Raw genomic sequence first — 25,911 nt, 5'->3', positions numbered from 1 at the left:
GGTCACAGGGGTCACCGGATGCTGCTGCAGGGATCCCCATAGGTGTAGTTTTATTCTCCCTTTCATAACATGATTGAAGTGTCCCTTTAGAACAGAGATGACAAGGAATTTCTTGGTGGCAAATCTGTGGAATTTAATGCCAACAGATGACTGTGGAGGCCAAGTCATTGGATATATAAGTTCTTGATTAGTGAGAGCATCAAAGATTACAGGGAGAGGGCAGGAGAATGGGGCTGATTGGGATACCATATCAGCCACGATGGAATTGTGCAGCAGGCTCGAAGGGGAATAGCCTAATTCTGTCCCTATGTCTTATGGTCAAGTACTAATTTTCATCTTTATAGTACTTATGTTGGTGTGGAAGGGGTGAGTTATCTGAATTATAACGAATTAAATTAATTAACCCAGTTCTGAAGCAAAGTTTCAAGCCAATATGTTGACAACTCCTTCCTCCCCACAGACGCTGCTCGACCTCTTCGCTAGGTTTGTTCGGTGGGTTGAATTCCCTTGCGCTGCCTTCACGTTGTGTTCCTTTCATAAATCAACAGCGACAGGAAAAAATATGGCGCGACGTTCTCTTTGAAACGGCACGCAGTTATCACGACTCTAAAACAAGAAAAGAATGTTGCCGTTTGCAGTGAGCGCTTTGGAGACGCTCCCTAACCCTGGGGGCTCCGCTGTCGCTGTTTCTAGGCTCCCCGTGCACTCCCCCTCAGCAAAACAACCGGGCTGCCGAACTTTGTTTTCGTTTTATTCTTACTGGGTGTGTGTGTGTTTAAAAAAAACCGAAGCCCGGGGTTCGCGAATTGCGATCGGGTTGCTGAGGAGGAAGGAAGGAAGGAAGGAGGGGGAGAGGAAGGGGGGGATAGGAGTTGAGAAGGGGTACAGGAACCAGGAGGAGGGGTGGGGAAGTAAGGGAGGAAGGAAGGAAGGAAGAACGAACGCCTCCGCTGTTTCGGAGCGCTCGCCAGCCGAGCAGGGAGCTTGGAATCGCGGCCGCATCGTCTCCGGAGAAGGGCCGCCTTGAAACCGACTAGCACGATCCATGTTAGTTTGGTCGCTTCGCTTTGAAACTGACGAGAGGTTTCCATGTTGTGAGCGAGCTCCCGAACCGCGCTTTTCCCCTCTCGTCCCCCCTCCCCTCCTCTCCTCTCCTCCCTGCTCACTCCTGATTTAATCACATATATGTACCTGGAGGAGGGTGGGAGGGGGGATTTTTTTTACCCAAAAGAAAAGATCTAGCTCATGGACAGCCCGTCCATAATCACCCAAGTCAGCAAAGAGGAGGCGAACAGCCCGCTGCGAGAGAAAGGTAACAATTTAGTAACATTCTAACTAACGCGGCAACATTGTTGTGGTTTTAAATGTCGAAACTTTGTAGTAAACTCGACCGCAACATTGTTGCGATTCTTCCCCTTCTCTAGCCGAGTGCTATTTCTGCTCTGGTTTACTGTGTGTGTTTACCCCTCCTCCGCCTGTTTGTTTATGTTCCATTCCTGTTTGAATCTTAGTACATATGATTTCGTGGGTTTTTTTCATATTTCTTAAGATTTCGGCTTTTCGCGAATACGACGGCTCGTTTTAAAAAAGATCAAGTATTTTTTTTAAACACACTGAAGCGGGTGTTAGCTTGTCTTCGGGGGTTTGTACCTCTTTCGCTTTCTCTCTCCACCCCCCTTCCCCGAGCAGCGAGAGAGCGAGAGCGCAGCACCTCTCTAAACAAGTTGTTGTTCTTCTGGGCGGGAGCGTTGCTCAACTCGAAGCGGGCAGGCGGGGAGGGAGGTTTGTCCAAGAGGAATCGTTTGTTTTTAAATGTCAGCGTTTGAAAACCGTCTCTCCTGCCACCCTCGGTGATGTTGCATCAGTTAGTAATTTGGCTGGATGGTTATTTTTCTGGCGTGAAGCGATCGGATGCCATTTTTTTCATGGAACTCCCGCGGTGGGTGTGTCTGTGTGTGTTTTTCAGTTTTGTGTTGGGGGGAGAGAGAGAGAAAGAGAGGCACGCCAGACTGTATTGCGAGCGTCGCCTCCCTTACCCAATCTCTTTTGCCTGATTGTTTCAAAATAGGGAGTCTCCCGAAGGTTTTCGGTTAAATTTAGCAGCATTCCCGTCCCTTATGACTAAAGGGTGTTGTTATTTCGGCTGCGAGGGACGCTGAGCTGCTGGGTGTGGGGTCGGAGAGGGGGCCGGGTGAAAGCTGTCGCCGCATCGTCTGGATCGGACCGCTGACCGAAGTTAACCGCGCTGCGCCACAGGTCCGATCTGGCAAACTTCCTGATCTCGGGATAGGTTCTGACATACGGCCACTTCGATACAGGCCGAGAGCGGGGACGATACGAAGACAGGCGGAGGGGCAGGTAGTTTTGAGGAAGCAGGGAGCCTGCAGAAGGACTTGGATTGGGAGAATGGGCAAAAAAAATGTGGCAGATGGAATACAGTGTGTGGTGTTGCACTTTGAGAGGAGGAATAAAGGCACAGGCTATTTTCTAAATGTGAAGCAAATTCAGAAATCAGAGTTGCAAAGTGACTTGGGAGCCCTAGTGCAGGATTCCCGAAAGGCTAAATTGCAGGTTGAGTCGGTGATAAGAACGGCAAATGCGATATTGGCATTCATTTCTGGAGGACTAGAATATAAAAGCAAGGATGTAATGCTGAGGCTTGAAAAGGCATTGGTCAGACTGCACTTGGAGTGTTGTGAGCAGTTTGGGTCCTTATCTAAGAAAAGAATTAGGCGGGATCTCATTGAAACCTATGGAATATTGGAAGACCGAGATAGTGGATATAGGGATGATGTTTCCTGTACTCAGGGAGTCTAGGGCCAGAGGGTGTAGTCTCTGAATAAAAAGATGTCCACTTACAACAGAGAATAGAGGAATTTATTTAGCCAGAGAATGGTGAGCCACAGATGCTGATACCAGATTATTGAGTATATTTAAAGTGGAGGTTGATAGGTTCTTGATTAGTAAGGGTGTAAAGGTTACAGGGAGAAGGTTGGAGAATGGGGTTGAAAGGGAAAGTGAATCAGCCATGATGGACTGATGGAACTATCTTGATGGGCTGAATGGCCTAATTCTGCTCCTATGGCTTGTGGTTTTTAACTACTGCCTTATGGCCCAGCTCCTCAATTCAAGTGTCAATTCAACTCTCTCCTCCATTCAACTCTACTCATCCTCAATCTGAGTTGGTGGGTTCTGGTCCCATCCTGGAGATTTGAGGATCATAAACTCAGCCAACACACCGTCGTAACGTGCGCGACCATGTTTAGGAAATTCCGCCTGCTTTCCCATCTGAGAGCTGGCACAACATCACTAGTTTCTGTTGGCAATATTCATAGCCGATTAGACCATAAGCATAGGCGCAGGGTTGGGCTGTGCAGCCTATGGAATGTGCTCCACCATTCCATCATGACTGGTTTATTTTCCCTCTCAACCCCACTCTCCTGCCTCCTCCTTGTAACCTTTGATAACCTTGCTAACCAGAACCCATCAACCTCTGACTTGGCTTCCACAGCCATCTGTGGTCATGAATTCCACAGATTTATCACCCTTTGGTTAAAGAAATTCCCCCTCATCTCCGTTCCAAAGGAACATCCTTCTATTCTGAGGCTGTGCTCTCTGGTGCTAGACACCCCTACATCGGAAACGGCCTTTCCACGTCCACTCTAGGCCTTTAATATTGACAGGTTTCAATAAAATCCCCCTCATTCTTCCAATTTAGCTTCTATTTAGAATCAATAAACCAGATGAGTACAGCATGGAACAGGCTATTCAGCCTGTTATTTCCATAACAACCAGTTCAACTTCAAGTTTATTGTCATCTGACTACAGTACGTATATACATCCAAAGGAAACAATATTCCTCCAGTCTACAGTGCACTCACAATACAGGCATCATGCACAGCACATAAAACAAAATATTACCACAAGTAAGTTAATAAAATATAATTCAGAATGGATGTGAAGTGTGCAACATGGGTAGACAGTAATGCAGCTCACTGTCCTAGTGACGAGGCCTTTGTTTTGACTGGGTGTTTGTTAGTCTCACAGCCTGGGGAAGAAGCTGTTACCCAGTCTGGCAGGACTAGTTCTGATGCTCCTGTACCTCCACCCTCCTTCAAAGAGGTTGTGGAGGTACAGGTTCAAAGGGATCCTCCCCTTTCTTACAATCCCAATTCCCATTCCTGGTCTGAAGTCCTCCCAGTCAGGGTGACTTAAAAGTTCATCTGGACATTTCTGAAATGCCATCTGTGTTCTCTGAGGCAGTGTGTTCCAGGTGCTTCCCACTCTCTGGATGGGGGAGAAAAGTTCTCCTCTTCTGAAATCTATGCCCACCAGTCTGATCTACCTCTGGTATCAATAAACTGGGATGTGTCTCAAGATTCAGGGGAGTAGGTTTGAGGTGGAGATGAGGGGGAACTTTTTTTTCTCCCAGATAGGCGGAATCATATTTTGACATGGACTGATTGGCCCGGGGACTTGTTTCTGTGTTGTCATGCACTGTGACCCTATGTGAAACTCGATCTAGGGGACACGGCCTCAAGATTTGGGGGAATAGATTTAGGACAGAGATGAAGGGAGTAGTAAATCTGTGCAATTCTCTGCCCAAGGAAGCAGAGGCTGTCTTATTAAATATATTTAAGACACAGTTGGGTAGACCTTTGCATAGCTGGGGAATTAAGCGTTATGGGGAAAAAACAGTTGGTGAACCTGGGTCTATGGTCAGATCAGCCATGTTCTTACTGAATGACAGAACCATTAAATATTAAAAATGTTAAATATACTTTTAAATATTTAACATTTCACCCAAAAAGTTCTTGTCTCGCTGAACCTCAGTGGGAAAAGCCTCTTGCATTTACCCTACCTATACCCTCATAATTTTGTATAACTCTATCAAATCTCTCCTCATTCCCCTGTGCTCCAGGGAATAAAATCTTACTCTATCTGGCCTTTCCCTATAATGCATGTCTTCAAGTTCCAACAACATCTTTTTAAACTTTCTCTGCACTTTTTCAATCTAATAGATATCTTTCCTGTAAATAGGTATCTGGAACTGCACACAATATTCCAAATTAGTCCTCATCAATGTCTTGTACAACAATCAACATAACATCCCAATTCCTGTAGAGTCATAGAGTTCTACAGCACAGAAACAGACCCTTTGGCCCATCTAGTCTGTCCTAAACTCCTAATATGCTCTCTTCCATTCAATTGTAATCTCTGGATTAAATGTAGATTAGGTGCTTTAGAATTTTGCATATAGTGCAAAAGTTAACAGATGAGGAACAGATACAGATAATAGGAAGTCATCAACAAACTGGGCAGAGAAAGGGCAAATGCAGTTCAATATAGGAATGCAAATGTTCCTGGAGTTTAATAGTCAAAAGTAAATTTATTATCCAAGTACATATATGTCACCATATATATTGAGGTTCATTTTCTTGTAGGCATTTGCTGGAAAGTAAAGAAATACAATAGAATTTATGAAAAGTTGTTTATAAACACTGACAAACTAATGTGTAAAAGAAGACAAACTCTGCAATTAAAAAAAATGTAATAAATAAGTAAATAACTGAATACTGAGTTGTTGGGTCATTGAAGGTGTGTCTATAGCCTGTGGAATCAGTTTAGTGTTGGGGTGAGTGAAGTTATCCATGGAGGTTCAGTAGCCTGATGGTTGAGGGGTAATAACTGTTCCTGAACCTAATGGTGCCACCATATACTACCTTAAGATTCATTTTCTTGCAGGAATTTACAGGAAAATAAATCAATACAATGAAGTTTATGAATAACTGTACATAAGCAAAGCTTAATGTACAAAAGGAGACAACTTGTGCAAACAATAAAAATATGTAAATAAATAATACTGAGAACATGCATTAGAGTCTGTAGGTTGTAGAATCAGTTTGGAGCTGAGGGGAGTGAATTTATCCACGCTGGCTCGGGAGCCTGATGGTTCAAGATTAGTTATTGTCAGTTCATTGGCTATATATAAGAGAGAGTTAGATATGGCCCTTGTGGCTAAAGGGATTGGGGGGTATGGAGGGAAGGCAGGTACAGGGTTCTGAGTTGGATGATCAGCCATGATCATACTGAATGGTGGTGCAGGCTCGAAGGGCCGAATGGCCTACTCCTGCACCTATTTTCTATGTTTCTATGTTTCTTCAGTACGCAAGTGTAGAGGAGAATTAAATAATGGTTACTTTGGATCCGCTGAAGCATATAAGAAACTCAAGCAGCATAAAAACCACAATAAATATAGAGCAATCCTATAAAACAAATGTACAAGTAACTGTTATATAATTAGACTGGTTGTGTGCCCATGAAGTGATAGTAGCTACACCAGGATCTCTACATAACTTGACTCTTAACAGAAAATGATGACATGGTGGTGGTTGAGGAATTGATTCGCCTGCTGGCTGCAGGGGAGTAACTGTTTTTGAGTCTGGTGGTCCTGGCATGGATGCTGCCTAGCCTCCTTCCTGATGGTTGTGGGACAAACTGCCCATTAGCAGGGTGGGTTGGATCCTTCATGATTTTGCTTGTAGGGTAATAACTATTCCTGAACCTGCTGGTAATTAATTGTAAATACTTTGCTGTAACTCCACCATGTGTTTCCTGTTGGTCTTCCATTTTATCCACAACTGGCACTTGTGGCTTTAGTTCTGTGACTCTGGGCATCACCTGAGACGAAGTTCAGGGTTCAAACCCCACTCCAGGGCCTTGAACTCCAAGTCAAAGCGGACCTGCCAGTCATACACAAAAGATTCTGCAGATGCTGGTCATCCAGAATAACACACACAAAATCCTGGAGGAACTCAGCAGGTCAGGCAGCACCAATGGAGGGGAATAATAAGTTGATGTTTCGGGATGAGACCGTATATCAGGATTGGCAAGAAAGGGCCTTGACCCGCAACGTGGACTGTTTATTCCTCTCCGTAGATGCTACCTGACATGCCGAGTCCCTCCAGCACTTTGTGTGTGTTAAACTGGCAGTCAAAATTGAGTTTATTGTTGTATTCACAAGTCCACGTATGCACAGGTACAATGAAAAACTTGCTTGCAGTAGCATCACAGCAAGAGCTTCAGATACACATCATTCACCAGAAAAACACAAATGATATACATTTCAAATAAAGAAAACACAATTAGAACAATAAAATAACATGAACCATTTTAGTGCAAAGTGGTCATTGTGTTGTTATACTGAGGCAGTGATACCGGTTATGCTAGGTTGATTCAAGAACTGACTGGCTGAAGGAATAGTGGCTGTTCTTGAAACTGTCACTGTGAGATTGCTCCACCATCTGAGACACCACCTTTTCCCAGCAATGTTACGTTAAAAAGGCCCTTCCTGCTCTCTGAAAGACATGTTAAGGTTTGTTGGGGGGTGCAGGATGTGGAGGCGTTGGAGAGGGTGCAGAGGAGATTTACCAGGATGCTACCTGGAATGGAGAGCATGTCTAATGAGGAAGTAGGGCTTTTCTCCTTGTAGGAAGGAGGATGAGAGGCAACTTGATAGAGGTGTACGAGATGATGAAGCACAGACTGAATGGACAGCCAGAGACTTTTCCCAGGAATTGGCCAATCCAGGGTTGCATAATTTTAAGGTGATTGGAGGAAAGTACAGGGGAATGTCAGTTAGGTGTTTTTCCACAGGGAGTGCTGGGTATGTGGGTTGCTTGGCCAGGGGTGGTGATAGAGGCAGATAATTTACAGACATTTAAGAGACTTTTTGATAGGTACACAGATGAAAGAAAGATGGAGGGTTATGTGGGAAAGAAGGGTTAGATTGATTAAAAGGTCAGCACAACATTATGGGCCAAAGGGCCTGTACTGTTCCATGTTCAATGAATCCCACAGCTGTTGTTTTACAGGACCGTTCTCCCTGGAGTGAGAGTGCTGGGGATGGTGGGGAATGGTTAGAGCATTCCTGTGGTTGAGTCTTTGCTCAGGACCTCCCACTTGGTGAATCTTCGTTGTCTGGAGAGTAGGAAAATGAGGGGTGACTTCTTAAAAGATTGTAAATTCCTGAGGGGTACAGAGAAAAATAAACTACCTCTGACACCTTCTCCCCATCGCCCCATAGTTTCCTCCTTCAAAATGTTGCCCCTCGGACACATAGAAGTTTATATGTGAGGGGTATGGATAAAGACTTTTCCCCAGGGTCGGGGAGTCAAAAACTAGGGTGTACAGCTACAAGATAAGAGGGGAGAGATTTAAGAGAAAAAGTGAGTACCTGGAATAAGCTGCCAGAGGAAGTGGTCGAGGCGGGGCACAATTACAACACTAAAGGGGCACTTGGATAGGTGCCTGGAGGGGAGGGGCTTGGAGGGTTATGGGCTGATGGGACTAGCAGGGAGGTTGCTACAACCATTATGGACCACTTGGTCTGTTTCTGTGCTGTGTTACTCTACAACACTATCCTGTGAAAGGCACAGTGGTGTGTTGAGATGGTCACCTACCTACAGGGAAGGTATCCATAGGATTGAAAGAGTACAGAGGAAATTTACAAGGACTTGAGGAGCTGAGATAGTGAAAGGTTGAGTAGGTTAGGACTTTTTCCCGCAGTTTAGGAGAGTGAGGAGGGATTTGTTTGAGATATACCAAATTATAAGGGATATAGAATGGATGAATGCAAGCAGGCTCCTTTCACTGAGATTGAGCATGACTAGAACTAGAGGTCATGGGTTAAGGGTGAAAGATGAAATATTTAAGGGGCGCATGAGTGGAAACTTTGTGAGCTGCCAGTGGTAGTGATGGATGCGGGTTCATTTGCAACACTTAATACAGGTTTGGATAGGTTTATGGATGGGAGGGGTATGGAAAGCTATGGTCCAGATATGGGGTGATTGTACTAGCTAGAATAATAGTTTGCCATGGACTAATGCTAAAAAAAAACATTTCTGGAAACTTTCACCAGTTTGACAAAGGGTCTGTAGAAAGAAAAACAGTTAACATTTCTGGTGTGAGATGGAGAAGTTGGAAATCAAATTAGTTTTGAGTTGCAGAGAAGGTGGGATGGATGGATAGGATGAAGGGAATATCTGTGATGGGGTGAGACCAGCTGGCTGAGAGGCTTCTTTGTCATCCCATGGGTTGTGGTGTAATCAAGCACCAGTCAGAGCCCGGAGACTGAGATGTAGCAGGATCTATATTGGCCTTCATTAGTCAAGGGATTGAGCTCAGACCTTGCAGCTCTAGAAAACCCTGATTAGAGGTGTTCGGTTCTGGTCTCCTCATTATAGGAAGGATGTGGAAGCTTTAGGGAGGGTGCAGAGGAGATGTACCAGGATGCTGCCTGGATTGGAGAGCATGTTTGATGAGGAGGATAAGTTGAGTGAGCTAGGGCTCTCTTCTCTTTGGAGTGAAGGAGGATGAGAGTTGACTTGATAGAGATGTACAAGATGATAAGAAGCGTAGTTTGAGTGGACAGCCAGAGACTTTTTCCCAGGGTGGAAATGGCTAATATGAAGGGGCATCATTTTAAGGTGATAGGGGGGAAGTGAGAGGTGGAATACACTGCCGGGGTGATGGTAGAAGTAGATACATTAGGGACACTAAAGAGACTGTTAGCCATATGGATTAAAAAAAATGGAGGGCTATGTGGGAAGGAAGGGTTAGATTGATTTTGGAGTACATTAAAAGGGTTGGCACAGCATTGCAGGTCGAAGAGCCTGTAACTGTGCTGAAATGTTCTATGTAAGGATTAATGTATGAGGAGTGTTTGGCTGTGAGCCTGTATTTAATACGTTTGAGAAGAATTGGGGGGGGGCAGGGGTCTCATTAAAACCTTTTGAATATTTAAAGGCCTAAACAGAATGGATGTGGAGAGGATGTCTCTTATAGTGGGGGAGTCTAGGACCAGAGAACTCAACCTCAGAATAGAAGGATGTTCTTTTAGAACTGAGATGAGGAATTTCTTTAGCCGGAGGAAGGTGAATCTGTGGAATTCATGACCACAGGTGGCTGTAGAGGCCAAGTCGTTGAGAGTATTTAAAGCAGAGCTTGATAGGTTCTTTACTAGTAAGGGTGTCAAAGGTTATGGGGAGAAGACAGGAAAACGAGGTTGAGAGGGATAATAAATTAGTCATGATGGGCTGAACAGCCTAATTATGTTCCTATGTCTTATGGTCTTGTAGTCTCCTCACTTGATGTACGGCAGACCAGCCTTTTGTCACAGAAGAAAGACAGATTGAATTCCCCTGTTAGCTCCCACACCCTGTGACCTCCATCCCTTCTGGACTCTTCCCGACCAGTAACGAACCCCGGTGTTTTACAATGAATCATTGTATGTTGTTTGACTATTACATGGTCTGGTCTGACCCTCTCCTACTCTTTGTACATGCTTTGTTGGCGTGGTATTGTGAGTAATGGCCATTTCCAACCCTGCTGTGCACAGACTGTGTTTGGAACGATGGACGTCTCAATCACACACTGTGTGCTGATCATTGTAACGTTGAGTGTACCATGTGCAAACACCAGCAGGTAGCAGTGTCTTGTGTGTGGTCACACGCCCAGCTGGGTGTGTGATGGGTTGGTGTAGAGGAAGCCTTATTCTGTGTCTGAACCTGGGAGTATCTGATGGGACAGTGTAGAGGGAACTTCACTCTGTGTCTGACCCCGGGAGTGTGTGATGGGCCAGTGTAGAGGAAGCCTCATTCTGTGTCTGAACCTGGGAGTATGTGATGGGACAGTGTAGAGGGAGCTTCACTCTGTGTCTGACCCCGGGAGTGTGTGATGGGACAGTGTAGAGGGAGCTTCACTCTGTGTCTGACCCTGGGAGTGTGTGATGGGACAGTGTAGAGGGAACTTCACCCTGTATCTGACCCTGGGAGTGTGTGATGGGACAGTGTAGAGGGGGCTTCAGATTTAAAGTCAAGGTTATTATCATCTGCAAAAGTACATTAATGTACAGATGCAATGAATAACTTGCCTGCAGCAGCATCACAGACACAGAGCATCGGATAAGCAACATTCAGAACAAACAGTAGGGTCTCAGCCCGAAATGTGTACTCTTTCCATAGATGCTGCCTGGCCTGCTGAGTTCCTCCAGCATTTTGTGTGTGTTGCTTGGATCTCCAGCACCTGCCAATTTTCTTGTTTGTGTATAATGTATGTTTGTATTTTACGAGAAAGAACACAATTAAAACAAAAATACATACAAAGTCCAGTTTAGTGCAAACTAGCCATAATGTTGCCAAGCTATAGTGATTGGGTTGAAGACCCGGATGGTTGCAGGGAGTGTAGCTGCTCTTGAGCGTGGTGTTGTGGGACTTCAGGCTTCTGTACCCCCTGCCCGAGGGTAACTGTGAGAAGATGGCCTGGCCGGGATGATGGAGATATTTGATGACGTAAGTTGCCTCCATGAGGCAGTGCCTCATGTAGGTACCGTCAATGGTGGGGAGAGATGTGCCTGTATTGTATTGGACTGAGTCCACTACTCTGCTCTGTCTTTATCCCTGGGCGTGTGTGGTGGGACAGTGTATTGAGAGCTTCAGAAAAATTCCACTAAATCTGCTTCCACCAGCGCTCTGGGTAGTTTATTTCAAGTGACATCACAATTACATCAGTCTGCAGAATGCACCTTTTTTCCTCTCTTATTTATTAGTCTTTATTGCTGTTTTCCCAATCCTCTATCAATCAAGGATGAGAGGTGACTTGATGGAGGTGTACAAAATGATTGAGTGGACAGCCAAAGACTTTTTCCCAGAGCAGAAATGGCTAATGCGAGGGGCATAATGTTATATGATTAGGGGAAAGTATTGGGGGGACGTCGGAAGTAGGATTGTTTTACACAGAGGGAGGTGGGTGCATGGGAACGCACTGCCAGGGGTGGTGGTAGAGGCAGGTACGTGAGGGACATTAAAGAGACTCTTAGGTAGGCACATGGGTGATAGAAAAACAGAGGGCTATGTGGAAGGGAAGGGTTACTTTGTTATTGGAGTAGGTTTAAGGGTTAGCAGAACATTGTGGGCTGAAAGGCATGTATTCTATGTCTATGCACAACTGCAAAAATTATTGAACATAGCCTGTGAGCAGGAGGCTGGGAATTGTGACCTCCCTGTGTCCCACCCCACCCCTGACCGCAGGATACTGAGTCTAATTACAACAACAATTACCAAAACTTATGAAGTACCTTTGTTGCTAAAATCCCACTGGTATTTCAAAGAATGAAAATCCACTTTGAACAAGATCTTTGAATTAGGACGTGGGTTTTGATTGTCCTTCAGATGAATGGTGTAGATAGATAGGATGAATTCACACAGTCGTTTTCCTAGAGATAGTGAATCAAGATCCAAAGGGCACAGGTTATGGCAAAAGGGGAAAGAATTAACAGAACAGACGTGGAAGTGGAAGAGGCAGTGGCTTCCTGAGGCAGGGAGAAGCTCGGCTGCGCTGCCAACATCTCTCCTTCAGGATGTTGCCTGGATTAGAGGGCACGTGCTATAACGAGAGGCTGGGCAAATTCGAGTTGTTTTCTCTGGAGCAGCGGAAGCTAGAGAGAGATCTGATAGAGGTTTATGAGATCATGAAGGACACAGATAGTTGAAAGGAAGTATGTTTTTCCCAGGGTTAAAAAATATCTCATACCAGAGGGCATGCATTTAAGGTGTGTGTGGGGGGGGTAATTTCAAAGGAGATGTGAGGGGAAGTTTTTTTTACACAGTGGTGGGTGCCTGGGGTGGTGGTAGAGGCAGAAACATCAGAGATTTTAAGAGACTTTTAGGTAGGTACATGAATGTGAGGAAAATGGAAGGATATGGACATTGTGAAGACAGAAGAGATTAGTTGTCCATTTGATTACTAATATAATTGGTTCGGAACTACATTGTGTACATTCCTGTGTTGTACTGTGGTATGTTCTATGTTTTCCTCACACCCCCTCCCCATGACTGCCAGCATCCCTCCCTCAACAACAATCCCCCCACCACCAATCTCCTCTCAACATGATTGCTGTAACCTCCCCTTCAAACTCTCCTCACTGTGCGGTTGTTTCAGATACAGTTTGACCTGTAGCACAGGGTCCCCATGATCCCTCTGTTAATGCCAAGAATCCTTCATGATATCTGCTGTTTATCTTCTCTACATTCTCCTTGTGCCCTTCGCCCTGACTTTGGCTTGCCCTGCTAAGTCTCTCCTGTGAGGGCTGTCCCTCTGATAAGCCCCTGTAGGAACCTCTGCCAGAATCGGCTTTATTATCACTAACATATGTAGTGAAATTTGTTGTTTTGTGGCAGCAGTACAGTGTAAGATGCAAAAGCTTCTATAAATTACCTTAAGACCAATGTTCCCTCTAATACTCCGTGGACCAACCATTGCCCTGAGCAGAAGAGTTTTACATATCCTGCAAACTGTACTGGACTTTAAATGTTTTTTTGGTAATGTGCATACTATGAATATTTAGAATGAAAATTGAAAAATCACATACTTTTGATTTTATTAATGAAGGGTGTACTGAAAGACAAAGAAAACCTTTCACATTTCATAAACTTTTTCTCATCTGTCTTAATTCCAGCTGCACAGCAACAAAGGCTACGTGCACGGGGGCATTTCAGTCACTGCGAGGCCGTGCGCCTACACAGCTTAGGGGAAATAATGTGATAAGTCATATGGGCAGAATTAGGCCATTTGGCCCATCATGTCTTCACCACTCAATCACGGTTGATTTACTTTACCTCTCAACCCCATTCTCCTGCCATCTCGCTGTAAGCTTTGATGCTCTTACTAATCATGAACCTATCAACCTCCGCTTTAAATATAGCCAATGACTTATTATCCACAACTGTCCGTGGCAATAAATTCCACATATTCACTGCCCTCTGACTAAAGAAATTCCTCCTTGTCTCTATTCTGGGGCTGTGCCCTCTGCCCTCAGAAGGCAGTGGAGGCCAATTCTCTGGATTCTTTCAAAAAACAGTTAGATAGAGCTCTTAATGATAGTGGAGTGAAGGGATATGGGGAGAAGGCAAGAACGGGGTACTGATTGTGGATGATCAGCCATGATCACAGTGAATAGTGGTGTTGGCTTGAAGGGCTGAATGGCCTACTCCTGCACCTATTGTCTATTGTCTTGGTCCTAAACTCTCTCACTATTGGAAGCATTCTTTCCATGCCAGCCTGTCTAGGCCTTTCAGTATTCAATGGTTTCCATAAAACCAAATACAATAAGGAATATACACTCAGTTGCCACTTTATTAGATACACCTGTACACCTCGTCAGTGAAAATGTCTCATCAGCCAATCACGTAGCAGCAACTCAATGCATAAAAGCATGCAGACATGGTCAAGAGGTTCATTTGTTGTTCAGACCAAACATCAGAATGGGGAAGAAATGTGATGTACTTTGACCATGGAACAGCTGATCTATCGGGATTTTCTCACACAACAGTCTCTAGTTTATAGAGAATGGTGCGAAAAACAAGAAAAGATCCAGTGAGCGGCAGTTCTGGGGGTGAAAGAGGTCAGAGGAGAATGGCTAGACTGGCTGAAATTGTCAGGAAGGTGACAGTAACTCCAATAACCACATGTTACAACAGTGGTGTGCAGAAAAGCATCTCTGAACACACAACACACGTCAAACCTTGAAGTGGATGGGCTACAGCAGCAGAAAGCAATGAACACACACTCAGTGGCCACTACATTAGGTATTTGATAAAGTGGCCATCGAGCGTACGTTGTGAAATTTGTTGCTTTTCCGCATCAGTGCAATGTAATACTGAAAATTACCTTGCAACAAGAAATATGTATTAATAAATTAGCAGTGTACAAAGAAAGCGAAACAGTGGGGCAGTGTAAGCTATTCTGAAATGTGATGGCAGAGAGGATGATGCTGTTCCTAAAACGTTGAACCAAGTTAAACCAAGCAGTGAATGTAATCTGTGTCATAATGACAAAGAGTGAATCCTCTCCTTGCTTTTTATTGGCTTGATGTTGTCGGGGCTAATGTTGATATTGCTGTGTTGTGAAATTTTGCTAATCCATGTCAGCCAGCTCAGGATGATATCCCTTTAACATCATGGCTGGTTTTCCAGCCAAGTCTATCACTAAACATTTATCACTGGATGGGCCAAAGGCCATGTTCCTCTGCTGTGCTGCTCTGTGACCCTATGAATATGCAGTCATACTGTGTCTGACTCTGTACTGTGTACTAAATACAAAGAGTAACAGGGATCTCATTGAAATCTACTGAATATTGAAAGTCTAGACATGGAGAGGATATTTCCAATGGTGGGAGAGTCTAGGACCAGAGGGCACAGCCTCAGAATAGAATCTCCATCTACTACCACTCTCTGCCTTCTGTGGGGCAGCTAATTCAGAACCCACACAGCTAAGTTTCTATGATTGCCATGCCTCCTGACTTTTTGGAAACACTGTGAGCTGTTTTGGGCCCCTTGTCTAAGAAAAGATGCGTTGGCACTTAGAGAAGGCCCAGAGCAGCTTCACGAGAATCATCCCGAGAATGAAAGGGTTAAGGTATGAGGAGTTTTTGATGAGTCTGAGCCTGCATTTACTGGAGTTTAGAAGAATGAGTACGAATCTCATTGAAACCCCTTGAACATTGAAGGCCCTAGGTAGAGAGGATACAGAGAGGAAACTTCCAATAGCGGGAGAGTCTAGGACCAGAGAGCAAAGCCTCAGAATGCCATGGCGCCCCTTTAGAACAGGTGGTGTAGCAGTTAGCATGACATTATTACAGCTTGGGGCATTGGCGATGGAATTCTGAAGTCATCTGTGACGTATCTGTACGTTCTCCCTGTGACCGCAGGACTATCTGCTTGTTACTCTGGTTTCCTCCCACAGTTGTATGTGTTAGTAGGCTAGCTGGTCACTGTAAATTTTCCTGTGAATGGACAAGGGTTAAATAGGTGGGTTTCTGGGCAGTGTGGCTCATTGGGACAGCAGGGCCTGTTCCACATGATCTCTCTAAATAAATAAACAAACAGATGAGGAACAACCTCTAGCCAGAGGGTGTGAATCTATGTAATTTGATGTGGGGACCAACTCATTGGGTATACTTAAAGCAGAGGTTGCTAAAAGTAGAAAGAGAAAATAAACCCACCATGATTGAATGGTAGAGCAGACTTGATGGGCCAAATGGCCTAATTCTGCTCCTAATGTACAGCAGAGAAGCAGGCCCTTCTGTCCATTGAGCTGTACTAAATATGAATCACTTGTTTTACTCTCCCCACATTCCCATGGACACTCTCAGGTTTTACCCCTTGTCTGCATCCCAGGGGCAATCTACCTCCTAAAGTATACGCCTTTGGAATGTGGGAGGAAACCGGATCAGCTGGGGGAAACCCACTCTGTCACAGACTCCACACCACACCGCCAGAGGTCGGGATCGAACTGGGTTCTCCGGAGCTGTGAGTGGGTGACTACCCGCTGCGCCGCTGAAACTACCCCTACGTTGCCTTGTGGACTCTTGTTTCTTGTCCCACATCCACCTCGCTTTGTTCCACTAACCGCCAAATTTCATGTGACTTTGTCGGGCGGCATGGGAGCGTCGTGCTTTGTACAACGCAACCCAGATTCAGTTCCAGTCTCCGCCTTCAAGGATCCCACATTCCAAAGACGTACAGGTGGGGGTCAGGGATAGTGAGGTGCGGGCTTGCCACTTGGTGTGGGGGCATGACACGGCCACTTGCAAGCCGCCCCCAGCATATTTCTCGGATTGTGATGGCTGTTTATGCAAAGGATGCATTTCACTGTATGTCTTGATGTACGTGTTGTCAAATAAAGCTAATCTATCTTTAACCAACCCTCCCCAGCCCAAAGGTCCCTGAACACTCATTAAATAGATTAGTTAGTGCCAAACTACGGTAAATGACCGATGGGGGAGGCGCCCCACCCGGTGTAATAGCAGGATACACACAGCAGAGGGTCCAAGGTCTGTGCGAGGATTTGTACAGAGTCCATTGAACCTTGAGATAACCAGGGAGACTGTCTCCTCTCCAATCCCATCCCCTACCTCTTCCAAAGTGGGGCAGTAAGCAGGAGGATGCCTAGGTTATTGTGACTTCCTAGGAAGTGCTCTTGTCAAGTAGAATATGGATTCATTTCTTACACAAAGGTGTGTATCTATGTGGAACGAGCTGCCAGAGGAAGTGGTTGAGTACAATAACAACTTTTAAAAGACAGTAGGGCAGGTGAATGGATAGGAAAGACTTTGAGGGGTATGGGCCAAATGCAGGCAAATGGGACCATCTTGGATGGGAAACCCCAGCTGACGTCCCCACCCGCACCTCCACTTCCCCCAGGTGGAGTTGGAAACACAGGTGCGGAGGAGGCTTACCAGGATGCTGCCTGGATTCGAGAGCATGTCTTATGAGGATAGGTTGTGGAAGTTAAGGTTTTTCTCTTTGAAGTGGAGGAGGATGGGAGGCAGCTTGATAGAGGGGTACAAGATGATAAGAGGCATTGGTTGAATGGCTAGCCAGAGACTTTCTCCCAGGATGGAAATCGCTAATACAAGAGGCATACTTTTAAGGTAACTAGAGGGAAGTATAGGGGAGGGGGGAGAAATGTCTGGTGTTTTTATTTTTGCATGGTGGTGGGTGCATGAAACTTGCAGCCAGCATTGGTGGTAGGCACTTGGATGATAGAACTATGTGGATGGGAAGGATTAGATTGATCTTAGAATGGGCTAAAAATTTGGCACAGCATTGTAGGCTGAAGGGCCTGTAGTGTGCTGTAGTGTTCTGTGTACTAAGTGGAGCATGGATTGATTAACAGGGGACTTTTTTTTTTTACTTGGGGACCTTGTTTGGCACTGCGGAAAAGTTGGACTAACACCCCTACTGGATCGAGTTGTGAGCAAGGAAGATCAACATGTTGGCTGTTTTCAGCTCTCCAATAAAATGTCACATCTCACAGGAACAGACACAAAATGGACCCCTCGGGGTGGGCAGGAGGAGCAATGCTCTGTCACCAAATACCTGAGGTCATTACCGCTTCTGTGCCTTGGGACGTTTGTGGGTTTGGTGCACATATTGAGGAATGTCCCGGTGAATCAAGGGGCTTAATTATCTTCCTCTAGCTCACCAGTCCTGCATTTCACCCCAAGGTGTCATGTTTTGCCACCTGCAGTGCATTCTGGCTGAATTGGGGGTTGGCCACCAAGGGACATTACAAGTGTTGACCTCAGTCCAGCCACCTGCAGTTCCACGGTTGGCCAGTGGGGGGTGAGAGTGGCCGAAGCCAATGCATGCTGGGAGCACTCGGTAGGCCGCTTTCCATCGTCCTGGCCCAACGCCAATGGGTGGTGTGCGTGGCGCGGTGTGGCGCAAGCTGAGAGCACTCGGTAGGCTGGTTTCTATCAGCCTGGCCCAACGCCAATGGGTGGTGTGCGTGGCACAGTGTGGTGCATGCTGGGAGCACTCAATGGATGAAGAGGTTCCCTGTGATGCCCATGTGGTTTGGGATGTTTGATCTGCCCCTAACTGTGCTGGCATTGCCCTTGGTTCCAGGCCCCCTGCCTGTCTCCGGCAAGAAGTCACACCGGCACGGCCTCCTACGCGCCCTCTTCTGCTGCATCTCCAAGGCTGAGGACGATGGCGGCCAGACCCTGGGCGGCAGTGATAACAACACTCCTCTGTTGGTCGACGGCAAGAACAACGGCAGTAAGGTAGGACGCACGCTGCTGAATCCCTCCCACAACTCCACCCCCCACCCCGCATCTGGGCAGGGCATGGGAACCACAGGGAAGGGGTTTGAATGTGGAACACACAACCAGACACCACTGTAACAGGCGATTTGGCCCACAATGTCTGTGCTGAAATTAATCCCAAATTAAACTACGTCTCTTCTGCCTGTCCATCTCCATGGAGCAGAATGAGACTACTCAGTCTATCGAGTCTTCTGTATTATTCCATCACGGCTGATTTCTTTTCCCTCTCAACTCGATTCTCCTACTTTCTCCTTGTAACCTTTGATGCCCTTACTATCAGCCTTAGCTTTAAATATACTCAATGACTTGTCCTCCCCAGCCATCTCTGGCAATAAATTCCACAGTTTCACCACCCTTCTCATCTCTGTTCTAAAGGGTTGTCCTCCTACTCTGAGGCTGTGCCCTCTGGTCCTAGACTCACCCATTATAGGAGCCATCTGCTCCATTCCCTGCAAATTCATGTGTCTATTTAACAGCCTCTTAAACACCACAATTGTATCTGTTTCTACCACCAGTCTCTGTGTAAAAATAAACAAACATTTGTCCCACACATGCCCTTTAAGCTTTCCCCTCCCACCTTTTGTACTCTAATACTTGACATTCCTTGAACCTCATTCCCCGGGAGTACAATTCTGAATGTTCCCCCTTTACCCCTCTCAGCTTAACCCCAGGTTCTGTTTTATTTTGTATTTCTACCCTGGAGAAAACACTGTCTACTCTATCTACGCCTTTCATAATTTTATAAGCTTCCGCCAGGTGTCCCCTCAGCCTCTTCTGTTCCAGAGAAAACACCCCTGGCTTAGGCCTTTCCTTGTAGCCCTTGCCCTCTAGTCTAGGCAGCATCCTGGTGAAACACTTCTGCACCCTCTCCAAAGCTCCCACATCCAGTGACGCGGTGATCAGAACTGCGCCCAATAGTTCCAGTGCAGCTTAACTTTATATACACTGTAACGTGGCTTCTTCACTCTTGTACTCGATGTCCTGACCAGTGAAGTCTGAATGCCATATACCTTCTCCACTCTATCTACTTTCAGGGAACTGTTGACTTGGACCCCAAGATCCCTCTGTAAATTAACACCGTTAAGGGTCCTGCCATTAACCGTGTACTTTCCCCTAACATTAGCGCTCCAAAAGTGCAACATCTCACATTTGCCTGGATTAAACTCCATTTGCCACTTCTCTGCCCATACTGCAACTGATCTATATCCCACTGATTTCTTTGTTAGCTCTCTATGCTGTCCATGCTGTTATGCATAGAAAGAGCTCCTGGGGGATTTGGGGCATGGAGATGGGGAGGTGTTGGTGGGGACCTTGCACCTTATTGTCTATCTGCACTGCACCTTCTCTGTAACTGCAACACTGTTATAGTTTTTTTCCTTGTACTACCTCAAAGCACTATGTAATGAATTGATCTGTTCGAAAGGTATGCAATACAAAGCTTCACTGTACCTTAGTACAGGTGACAATAGTAATCCAATTTACCACATTTTAGAGAGACAGAGACAGGGTACACAGCCTGGAAACTGACCCTTTGGCTCAACCTGCCCATGCTGACCAGCCAAGTCATTGGGTGTATTTAAAGCAGAGGTTTAATTGTTCTTGATTAGTCAGGGCATCAAAGGTTATGGGGAGGAGGCAGGGGAATGAAGTTGAGAAGGAAAATAAATCAGCATGAACACATGGCGGAACATACTTGATGGACTGAATAGCCTATGTCTTGTGGTCATGTGGTCTTATGGTCTTAAGACTGCCAAAGCTAGTCTCATTTAAATCTTTCCCCTTTCACCATAAACCTGTGCCCTCTGATTTTAGATTCCCATGTCCTGGGGCAAAGACTGTGACTAACCATTTTATCCATGGCCCCCATGGTTTTATAAACCTCCATGAGGTCACCTCTCGGTCTCCTACACTCCACAGAAAGCAGTCACTATCTAATCTCTCCTTGCGGTTCAAGCTCTCATGTCATGATAATATCCTCGTGAATTTTTTTCTACACCCATTCCAGGTTAACTACTTCCTTCCTATAGCTGGGTAAATGGAACGAGAATGAAACTGAAAGACACAGGAGCAGAATTAGGCTATTTGGCCCATCGAATCTGCTCTGCAATTCCATCATGGCTGATTTATTATCCCTCTCAACTCCATTCCCCTGCCTTCTTCCTGTAACCTTTGACACCTTTAGATTAGATTAGATTAGATTCAACTTTATTGTCATTGTGCTGAGTACAGATAAAAAGCCAATGAAATGCAGTTAGTATCTGACCAGAAATGCAAAGATAGTGTTATTTACAAAATAACTGTGAATAAAAAGTAAGTGCTACAGCACATAAATATAGCAGTACTGAGACAATACAATATGGGTGCAATACTGCTTAGCACTGTGATGTGAGGTTCAGCAGGGTCACAGCCTCAAGGAAGAAGCTCTTCCTGTGCCTGCTGGTGTGGGAGTGGAGGCTCCTGTAGCGCCTACCAGATGGGAGGAGAGTAAAAAGTCCATGGGTTAGGGTGAGATGCATCCTTGATAATGCTTTTCGCCCTGCCCAGGCAGCATTTATGGTAGATGTTTCCAATGGTGGGCAATTGGGTGCCGATAATCCGCTGGGCAGTTTTCACCATACACTGGAGTGCTTTGCAGTCCGATACAGGACAATTGCCATACCACACTGAGATGCAGTTAGTGAGTATGCTCTCAATAGTACAGTGGTAAAAGTCCGTCAGTATCCTGGGACAGAGGTGAGCTTTCTTGATGCTCCGCAGGAAATAAAGGCGCTGTTGCGCTTTTTTGATCAGGATGGAGGAGTTCAGGGACCAGGTGAGATCCTTGGAAAAGTGGACACCAAGGAATTTGAAGCTTGATACATGCTCCACTACAGCTCCGTTGATGTAGATGGGGATGTGAGTGTGGCTCCTAGCATGCCTGAAGTCCACAATGATCTCCTTGGTCTTCCGGGTGTTAAGGGCCAGGTTGTTGTCGGCACACCACGCGGCCAGGTACTGGACTTCGTCCCTGTAGGCCGTCTCGTCATCCCCTCTGATCAGGCCAACCACCGTGGTGTCATCTGCAAACTTGATTATGGAGTTAGAACTGTGTACAGGAACACAGTCATATGTAAAAAGGGAGTACAGAAGAGGGCTCAGCACACAGCCTTGAGGCATGCTGGTGTTCAGGGTGAGAGGTTGTCTAACTTAACTGATCGGGGTCTGTTAGTCAGAAAGTGCAAGGTCCAATTGCAGAGGGATGAGCTGATACCAAGCTGGCGAAGTTTGGTGATCAGCTTGGAGGGGATCACAATAAAGTCTTTAAAATCAAGAACCTATCAACCACTGCCTTCGATATATCCAATAACTTGGTCTCCATGGCCATCTGTGGCAATGAATTTCATAAATTCACCACCCTCTGGCTAAAAAATTCCTCCTCATCTCTGTTGTATTCTGAAGCCCTCTGATCCTAGACTCTCCCATTATAGGAAACATCGTCTCCACGTCCACTCTGTCTAGGCCTTTCAATATTCGATAGGTTTCAGTGAGATCATTCTTCTAAACTCCAGCGAGTACAGGCCTAGAGCCATCAAATGCTCCTCATACATTAACCCTTTCATTCCTGACATTTTTCTTACGAATATCCTCTCGGCCCTCTCCAATGCCAGCACAAATTGTAGTTTATGGAACCAAGTGGGAGAGAAGGGGTTAATAAACAGATGGAAACGTAGACCTGATGGGCTGAAGGGACTGTTCCCGTTGTGTGTGGTGATGATTGATTTGAGGAACAGGGAGGGCAGGGTGAGAAAGATTCAGGATCAGATTTGTAATCACTGACTTGTAGGTTGTGAAGTTTGTTTTGTGGCAGCTGAATATACTAAATAACAGCACAGTACAGGACCTTTGGCCCACAATGTTGTGCCAACCCTTTAACCTACTCCAAGATCAATCTAACCCCTTCCTCCCACATAGCCCTCCATTTTTCTATCATCCATGTATCTATCTAAGAGTTTCTTAAATGTCGCTAATGTATCTGCCTCATCACCCCTGGCAGGGCGTTCCACACACTCACAACTTGCCCTGAACGTTCTCCCTATTCTCCCAGACAGTCACCTTAAAATTATGCCTTCTCATATTTGCCATTTCCACCCTGGAAAAAGGCACTGGCTGTCCGCTCCATACACGCCTCTCATCATGTTTTATTACTTTACACTGCAAAGACATAAAATTAAATTATGAAATAAATAGTGTAAAAATAAAGAATAACGAAGTGGTGTTTATTGGCCCCTCTCCTGAACAAAAATACAAACAGGACACAACAGAACATCAACCTCCCCCCCCCCACCCCAAACACCCTTCCCTCACACAACAAAACAGGAAAGGAACAGGTGATTTAAAAAGAAGATTTTAAAAACCTCAAGTCTGAAAAGATCCGCAGTCCTTAAACGCAGAACCACGATATCTTCTTACGATATCATGGAAGTTCATGGAAGGAGAGGGACACCACATGAGGCAGAGAGGTCTACCCGTCTGCCACAGCGAGCCGCACAGCAATAGGCTGCTCGCAGAATTCCCCAGCAGCGATCAAAATGCAGGCAGTCCGCACTGAGCTCCCGCTCACCTTCGCCTTGATGTCTCTGTCTTCCTCAACACTTTAGTCGTCAACAAAGAGTCCAGCTAATTTTATGTCAACGAAGAGTCCAGCTAACTTTTACAGATGCACCATAGAGAGTGTTCTAACTAGTTGCATCACAGTCTGTTATGGAGGGGCCACTGCACAGGATTGGAAAATGGTTGTAAACTTAGCCAACTCCACCACGGGTACTAGCTGTCCCAGCATTGAGGACGCCTTCAAGTGCTTCAAAAAGGCAACAGCCATCATTAAGGACTCCATGACTCACAATATTCCCTCTTCTCATTGCTACCATCAGAGAGGAGACCCAGGAGCCTGAGAACACCCACTCAGTGTTTTAGGAACGGCTTCTTCCCCTCCACCATCAGATTTCTGAACGGTCCATGAACGTGACCTCACTATTTTTGCTCTCCTGTACAGTATCTATTGATTGTAACTTATAGTTTGTTTTTTCCTATTGCATTGTTCTGCAGCTGCAAAACAGCAAGCTTTATGAGATATGTCTATGGTAATAAGCCTGATTTTGATCCAGACTTCACTTGTGTGTTCCTATGGACCCACATTATGGCTGCATTTCTCATATGGGTGTATTTAATGAAATGGTATAGAATTTCAATGGCAGAGAGGTTACGGGACGGACCGAGTGGGAAGTGTACTGCAGGGGTTTTCCCACTTCCCCACCCCGCAAGCGGTTTTGCTCCTACAGTGCGTTAGACAGCCTTTCCCGAAGAGCATTACCCTGTTGCAGTGGAGGGGCTTGTGAGTTCTTGAGATCCCCAGAGTGATGCTGCTCAGAGCTCGGCTCCTGGTAGGGTCACCCGTGGCCATATGGGCAAGTGGGAGATTCCAGACAGAGAGCGATCTGACCAAGACCTCAGCGGTGGAGCTGACAGAAGATGATGACACATCACAATAACAGCGAATACAGAGGAAGGGTCCCCCATTGCCTTGCGTTTCATGCCACTGGACCCTGACCCCTGACCCCGATCTATATGATGGCTGCCCTTGTGTCTCTCACATTAAACAGAGTCAGGCACAAGTGATCTCCTCTGAGGGAAAATAACCCTCGACTGAAGTGATTGCGTCAATGTCAAGTGGCCAGTAGGTGGCAGCGCTGTTCCATTTGACTCAATGGCCCAGCTCTCTGGTACAAAACAAAATAGCAAGGCAAATGGAATTCAAGGAATGTCAAAGCTGGCAGGGAGTTAACAGGGCCCCAGGAGAGGAAGGGGTGCTGATTGAAAACAGCAATAGCCAAAAAATGTAGTGGGATATAAGTTTTTCAGACACATTCTCTGCCCTTTGTGATTTTTTTTTTTTTTGAAGAGGTTTGAATTCGACCATCTGAAAAAATCTCCTTCATTGGTCTAAGAATCCAGAACTTTCCTAGATTGCAACATACCAAGGGGGTGGAGTAAAAATCTGGCACCCAGCCTGCTTGGAAGGGAGTGACAAAGATTCAGAGGGGCACCGGCAGAGGGGGAAATGCTGAACTGCTTGGAGAAAGATGGAGTAGGTTAAAGATTGTTTTCATTTCCAGTACATAATCGTTACTCTGGATCTGATGTAGCACAAAAAAACACAGTAAGATAAAGAACACAATAAAAAAAGACAATAAATATAAGTACATAAGATAGCTTATAGACATTGTATGTCCATAAAGTGATGCTAGGAGTGTCTCTACACAAGGTGACTGACAGGAAACGATAAAGTAGTGGTGGTTGTGGGTGTGGTAAGATGGGTGAGTGAGTGGAGGTGTTGATCAGCCTTATTGTTTGGGGAAAGTAACTGTTTTTTGAGTTTGGTGGTCCAGGCGTGGATGCTATGTAGTTTCCTTCCTGATGAGACTGGGATATGAGCAAGGTGGGTGGGATCCTTCAAGATGTTTCTGGCCCTTTACACACTTGATGCAGTCAATACAGTTGAAAGTAGTATCAGAAACACAAGAGATTCTGCAGATGCTGGCGATCCAGAGAAACACATACAAAATGGTGGAAGAACTCAGCAGGTCAGGCAGCATCCAGGACGTACCTAATAAAGTGGCCACTGAGCGTTGTGAAATTTGTTGATATTGTGAATGGTGATGAGGGTTGTCTAAGGACACAGCAGGATATAGACGAGATGGAAATTTGGGGAGAACATTGACTGATAGAATTTAATCCCATTAAGTGCAAGATGATGCATTTGGGAGGCAGGACATGTGCAGTAAATAGTAACACACAAAATACTGGAGGAACTCAGCAGGTCAGGGAGCATCTATGGAGGGGAATAGAACAGTCAACTTTTTGGTCTGAGTCTCTTCATCAGGACTGGAAAGGAAGGGGCAAGAAGCTAGAATAAGAAAGTGAGGGGAGGGGAAGGAGTACAAGCTGGCAGGTGAGGGGTGGGACCAGGTGAGGGGGAAGAGGGGGGGTGGGAGAGGGGGGATGAAGTAAGAAGCTGAGAGGTGATAGGTGGAAGAGGTAAAAGAAGAATGAATCTGATAGGATAGGACGCAAACAAGGAACTCTGCAGATGCTGGAAATTTAAGCAACACACATCAAAGTTGCTGGTGAATGCAGCAGGCCAGGCAGCATCTCTAGGGAGAGGTACAGTCGACGTTTCAGGCCGAGACCCTTCATCAGAACTA

General features: G+C 45.7%; 1 protein-coding gene across 1 annotated transcript in view; it reads left to right on the top strand.

Annotated features, from left to right (window-relative positions):
- Positions 1-915: 915 nt before the first annotated feature.
- LOC140199274 (carboxy-terminal domain RNA polymerase II polypeptide A small phosphatase 1-like) overlaps positions 916-25,911 on the top strand; it is a 45,097-nt gene continuing 20,101 nt past the window's right edge. The window contains exons 1-2 of the mRNA XM_072261050.1: positions 916-1,312; positions 18,471-18,628. Of these exons, the coding sequence (XP_072117151.1) occupies positions 1,246-1,312; positions 18,471-18,628 (225 nt within the window). The 5' untranslated portion in view covers positions 916-1,245. The remainder of the gene's footprint in view (positions 1,313-18,470; positions 18,629-25,911) is intronic.

Source organism: Mobula birostris, chromosome 6 (assembly GCF_030028105.1).
Source record: "Mobula birostris isolate sMobBir1 chromosome 6, sMobBir1.hap1, whole genome shotgun sequence".
Classification (NCBI taxonomy): domain Eukaryota; kingdom Metazoa; phylum Chordata; class Chondrichthyes; order Myliobatiformes; family Myliobatidae; genus Mobula; species Mobula birostris.
Note: the sequence above shows the minus strand (reverse complement) of the source record. Positions and strands in the feature narration are given on the sequence as shown.